The 6,224-nt window shown below is 33.4% G+C and overlaps 2 protein-coding genes across 3 annotated transcripts in view; one reads left to right on the top strand and one right to left on the bottom strand.

The window, feature by feature from the left end:
* The window catches only part of Agps (alkyldihydroxyacetonephosphate synthase), a 22,450-nt gene extending 18,964 nt beyond the window's left edge, over window positions 1-3,486 (top strand). For both annotated transcript variants that reach the window (XM_018549080.1, XM_018549081.1), the window contains 2 exons: window positions 1,577-1,886; window positions 2,104-3,486. In XM_018549080.1, coding sequence (XP_018404582.1) covers window positions 1,577-1,886; window positions 2,104-2,877 — 1,084 coding nt within the window. In that variant the 3' untranslated portion in view covers window positions 2,878-3,486. The remainder of the gene's footprint in view (window positions 1-1,576; window positions 1,887-2,103) is intronic.
* Window positions 3,487-4,761: 1,275 nt separating this feature from the next.
* Window positions 4,762-6,224, bottom strand: part of Hel89B (histone acetyltransferase 1) — an 11,018-nt gene continuing 9,555 nt past the window's right edge. The window contains exons 14-15 of the mRNA XM_018549079.1: window positions 5,105-5,746; window positions 4,762-5,031 (exon numbers count right to left, since the gene is read on the bottom strand). Coding sequence (XP_018404581.1) covers window positions 4,828-5,031; window positions 5,105-5,746 — 846 coding nt within the window. The 3' untranslated portion in view covers window positions 4,762-4,827. The remainder of the gene's footprint in view (window positions 5,032-5,104; window positions 5,747-6,224) is intronic.

Below are 6,224 nucleotides of genomic sequence, written 5' to 3'. Positions count from 1 at the left end.
CGTGCGCGCGCGCGCGCGCGCATGTATTGGGCCAGAACAAAGGAAATAGTAGAGCTACTTTATTTGTATCGCGTGTCTATATATTTTTTAATTTTTAATTAATAATAAATTATATGTATGACATTCGATAGAGCGAAGCTTCCATAAGAATTTATTTTTTTTTAAATTGCGGCCGATGATTTTTAATAAAGTTATAAGCAATTAAAGTAAAAATGTTTTTACTTGATCTGCGATAATTCAACAATAAAAGATCATAGAAATATTTTTTAAAAACTATTTTGTAAGGAAAATTTTAAATTTTTATATTAGAAAATCGAAAGTTTTTATAAATTTATTATTTTGGGCACGTGACAGGCTCAAATTGAGAAGAAAAATTCCAATTTTATCCAGGTTATAATTTTCTGTATGTAAAAAAAATTATCATATAAAAAAATTATGCGCGCGCGCGCATTTATATATATATATATATATGCAATAACTGATAAATGTATATATGTTATAACACTTATGATAAAACGTACTTTCTGATTACATTTCTTACAAAACTCAATATTAATTTTTTAGCTCAGAGTGCGAGTTGTTTTAAATATATAGAATGAAAAGCAAATAAAACACATTTTTCTCCATATTATACATCGCTATAAAAAAACATTATCGCGTATACAATAAAGCTTACCTTACTTTGTACATATTTATTCATAATATTTGTTATCGTACCAGAAAATCTGTAGCGCGTAGTCAACATTTTGTTATTTATATAAACCTGTATATATTTTAATGATCCCCAGGGCTAAATTAAAGTATTATTGTAAAATATAACCCGATTGTGTAAAGCACAAAATAAAAGAGACCCTGTGTCATATAACCTATTGGGCAGGTTTTAGGCACATTAATATCTCTCCACCCGAAGAGCGATCAAAATACTGTAGAATCGAATTATGATATTTGATTGAAATTAAATACTATATTACAACACTTTTCAAGATCTAACTATCCCAGCAAAGGAGAATGGATTAAAATGGATTGGACATTTTTATTCGCGCAAATGCGTATTTTCAACAGCGAAAACCTTTTTTGGATTCAATTCGATTCAATTAAATTCAATTAGATTGAAAAACTGCGTTTTCTATTCAAAATTTTGAATTGAACAGTATGTTATATGAATTGAATACTGAATTGATACACTGAAAAAGCTAATATTATTCTTAGATTGAAAGATATACAGATATGTTCCGTGCAATTCCTATAAATGAATAAAAATGTATTCAGGATTGAAAATAATTTTAACAATCCCTATTTCTGAAAATCTGAATCCATTTTAATCTATTTCAATCCATTCTCATTTACTGGGAGATGATTGTAACTTCAATTCAAAATACGGAATGTTTTTTGAAAAATTAAATTAAATTAACACAAAAATATATGTAACTTGTATCCAACAAACTTCAAAAATTGTTATTGTCTGAAACTTAATCCTGAATAATATAATATATGTATAAGTATTTAAAAATTTTTTTCAAATGTAAGTAACAAAATTTTAAATGCACGGAAGCTGAAAATAGCTTGTTTCGAATAGTTTAGGTGGATGGGTGGCGACTAGGGCAAGCGGTATGAAAAAGAACACATACGGTAACATTGAAGATTTGGTCGTGCGATTGCGAATGGTCACGGGAAGAACAGAGGATCCTGTTATCACTTTAGAAAAAGGTAATCTGGTACCTCGCGTATCTTGTGGTCCGGATTTTGATCATGTGATACTCGGCAGCGAGGGAACGTTGGGAATTATCACGGAGATTGTATTAAAGATACGACCTTTACCGCGAGTAGTGAAATACGGCAGTATTGTATTCCCACATTTTCTGAACGGCGTTCATGCATTGCGAGAGGTGCGTATATGCTTTTATGTTGACACTTACATTAAGCTAACCAGTAAAGACTGTGCTTCTTTGTTAACATTTGCTCAATACAAATATTATGACAAAAAGAAAGCCGATGAAAAACAGCTATTGTATGTACGTCTGTCTGTTCGTTTACGCAGTAAAGGAATATGATCCATCTGGTACAAGGTCAACAAAAGAATGTAATTCTGTTATGAATGTATAGATTGCGAAGGAACGATGTCAACCTGCCAGTATACGCTTAATGGACAACGAGCAGTTCCAAATGGGGCAAACTCTGCGCCCAGAGTCTGGCTGGGGCAGCTTGATCCTGCAAGGACTAAAACATATGTACATCACTAGAATAAAAGGTTTCCAATGGGATCAGATATGCGTGGCCACGCTATTGATGGAGGGCGACGTGACAGAGGACATTGCAGCTCAGGAACGAAAAATTTACAAGATAGCTGATAAATATTGTGGCATACCGGCAGGCGAAGCAAACGGTGAACGAGGTTACATGTTAACATTTGTGATAGCGTACATCCGTGATCTTGCCATTGAATTTAATGTATTAGCAGAATCGTTCGAGACTTCTGTTTCTTGGAATCGTGCATTATCACTATGCAGAAATGTAAAGTCTCGCGTGGCCAGAGACTGTAAGGCGCGTGGTATCAATAAATATTTTATCTCTTGTCGCGTCACGCAGACCTATGACGCGGGTTGTTGCGTGTATTTTTACTTGGCGATTAGCTACTCAAATATGGAGAATCCTGTGGAAACTTATGAAGCCATTGAGCATGCAGCGCGAGAGGAAATACTCGCCAATGGCGGCTCGCTCTCCCATCATCATGGAATAGGAAAAATAAGAGCGTCGTTTTATCCCGAAGCCGTTGGGGACGCGGGTGTTTCCCTTTATCGAGCGACTAAAGCGCACTTGGATCCACATAATATATTTGCAGCGGGTAATATGATTTCAGGAAATAAATCAAAATTGTGAATTAAAATGTTATATGCGAGAATCTATAGTTATTCCGTACTCCGTTAATGCTGATATCTTGAATCATTGAAAAGTTTTTGTGACAAATTGATTGATATTGTGTGCCTTCCAACCAGCGATATAGTACAATACAGTAATCGTATCATCCTTGTTTAACATTGACAAATAACAAGAATGTAATGATACACTGTGTCATCTACCATTCAACAAAGAGATGGCAAGAATTGCAAAATACAAATTGAAATGTGTCATATATCATTCAAAAGGCGAGATTGAATGTAAAAAGTGTAAAACAGTTTGGGTACATGGCCTCCTGTTTAAGAGAAATTTGCGTGTGAAATTAGGCAATCGGCTTGCTGCACGGTAAGTACTGTGGATAGTAGCGGCAGAACGCAGTGGCTCTGAGAGACTTAAGACATGTGCGTACTATTTTTTGCGGAGAGAATTCGAAACCACGCAGTGTCAATCTTTCTTTTTTTAATTTTATCAAAAAACATTTTAAGTTTATTTACGTTTTTTATTTTTTATTTATGAAATTCGGATATTGCCGTACAATGTTGTGGATGAAAATTAATGTAAAAGTATTAGAAACACATAAATGAGTCCCATATCACGAACATTTTATAAAGCAATAATTCGTATTATGCAAATTACATTTTAAGTTATGTAAATATGCGGGGAAACATAATTAACATTATAAAAAATTTCGCGTTCATTTGCTAACTTTGACATACCATGCAAATAGAATCATATTTTCAAATTTTTGAACATAATAAATAATACGTTAATGATTAAATTTTTATTACATCATATCGCGAATTCAATTCTATTTTTCCACCGTTAATAAGATTATTTGGACAATTTTGTTTTATAAAATGTTCGTGGTGTGCAGAGTTCAGTTGTGTTTTTATATTAATTTTCAACATTGTACGGCAATGTCCAAATTTTATAAATAAAAGATAAATAAACGTAAATAAATATATAAAATAATGTTTTTTGATGAAGTTAAAAAAAAAACGATTGGTACTGTGTGGTCTCAAACTCTCTCCGCAAAAATACTACGCAAACCTCTTAACTACCGCACTTCTCGTTTTATCACGATTATTCTGAATACATACTTACCGTGCAATAGGCTGATTGCTGAATTTCACACGTAAATTTCTTTTAAACAAGGGCTCATGCACCAAACCCTTTTACATTCTTGATCCCATTTTTTGAATGGTATAACACATTTCAATTCGTATTTCGCAATTCTTGCCATCTCCTCGTGAGTCAATTGTTGGAAGGCACACCTTGTATATTTTCAATCAAAAGTTATAAATCTTATCAATTTGTTAATAAGATTGTTCCATGTAATGTTTTCTAATGTAGAACATAATTTTCTCATTAACGGAGAATGCACGTAGGTAGCAAATACGAAGCAATTGGTATTGTTATTTGCTGACTTAACATAATAATAGAAAAAAAGAGAAGGACTAGTATAATATACATTATAAATAATTATGCACCATGGCGTTATTTGGTACAAATGCGGAATTGTAATTGTAATCGGCATTTTTATAAATTATTACAACTAAACAAAACACATGTTTACCTTACGCAGATACCTTAATTTATGTTTACTTATTATCATATAGATTGAGTTTCGGTACGCTGATAATGTCATTTTTCTTATTGTAAAACTTAATGACTTCTATTGCAACAGATTTGTTAACTCTCAATTAAGCGTTTATTATTACGTAAACTTTTATTATTACGTAAATTATATGTAAGATTGCTTTTAGCCATTGAAATATGCTAAAACTATTACCGAACTATACGTAATTAAGAGTTAACAATTGGATCCGATTTCTACAATATTTTTCATTCGATTATCATGTGCCAACTTCGAGCGAAAAACTTACCGAGCTCTAAATGTATATTGAATGATTTATCAAGGTACTGGTAAGCTTATTGGCTATCAGCCTTCAAAGTAGATAAAAATGAGTCGAGATCGTATTCGTCATCGTATTGCTGCTGTTCCCAAAGTTCAGGTAGGATATCTAGCACAGAACGACTAATTCCCGGTAGACCAGGAAGTTTTGACGAAATAGTATCTTCTTGATGATCCATTCTCTTCTCTTTTCCGTTATCCAACGAGAACAGGTCTAACAACTAAGAAAATAATATTGATTTACATCACGTGGTTTCGATAAAGTTCAATATCAAATATTAATTGTTGAATTACTTGGTCAGTAGCCATGGTTTCCAAAGAAGTGTTCTCTGTCGATATTATCGTATTTGCAGTGAGCAGTTTAAATTTTTGTAGTCCCATGATCTTTTCCTCTACTGTTGATCTAGTAATCAAGCGGTATACATTGACTACTTTTTTCTGTCCTATACGATGCGCGCGATCCATTGCTTGGAGATCTTTCATAGGATTCCAATCGTGCTCCACGAATATGACGGTATCCGCTCCCGTCAAGTTTAATCCAAGACCACCGACTTGAGTGGTTAACAAAAGAACATCTATCGATGGATCAGCATTGAAACGCGTTACGACAGAATGCCTATGTGCCGCCGGCACACTGCCATCCAGCCGGAGATACGTTACTGTTGGTAGATGCGTACGGAGTAGATCTTCTTCCACAATATCCAACATTGCCTTCAACTGACAGAAAATTAGAGCACGATGCTGGCTCACTAGTTGCTGTTCCTGGGAATGAGCGCTTTCTGCGGTAAGATTCACAGCGACGGAGAAATTGCGAATTTGCTGCTGTTGCTGTTGCCCGATACCACAATCTAATAGCAACTGTTTTAATGCAAGTAACTTGGCGCCGTGCTCGATTTCTGCCAAAGTGCTTTGTTGCTGTTTCAACATGTCACACACCTGGAAATATTATAGAAAAATTATATACATATATGATAAAAATTATTACAACAGATTTTACAAACTAAATGAAAAATAAAACGAATATACAGGATTCTTAGTATTAAAAATTGTCAATGAAATAAAAAGGCAATTAAGAGTCAATATTATATGTGTGAACTAATAAAACATTTAATATATTATAAATTAAAATAAAATGACAATAAACTAAAATTCACACTATAAATGCGCACGCAAACAGAAGTCAAACCATAACGTTTCGGCTGCATATTCGAGCCATCCTCAGATGTACATATAAATATTAATTAACGCAGAAAAAACAAGAAAAAAACTATGATGGATTGTTATGTTCTAAAACGTTGAGTATTTCCACAGAGAGAACAATTTAGCTCATCAAGCGATTGGAAGATCGTTTGTGATGTATCCCTGTGGTACTAATAAGGACACAAAATTAACGTTATATTAATAAAATAATGTG

Source organism: Cyphomyrmex costatus, unplaced genomic scaffold, assembly GCF_001594065.2.
Source record: "Cyphomyrmex costatus isolate MS0001 unplaced genomic scaffold, Ccosl1.0 scaffold765, whole genome shotgun sequence".
NCBI classification, from domain to species: domain Eukaryota; kingdom Metazoa; phylum Arthropoda; class Insecta; order Hymenoptera; family Formicidae; genus Cyphomyrmex; species Cyphomyrmex costatus.
Note: the sequence above shows the minus strand (reverse complement) of the source record. Positions and strands in the feature narration are given on the sequence as shown.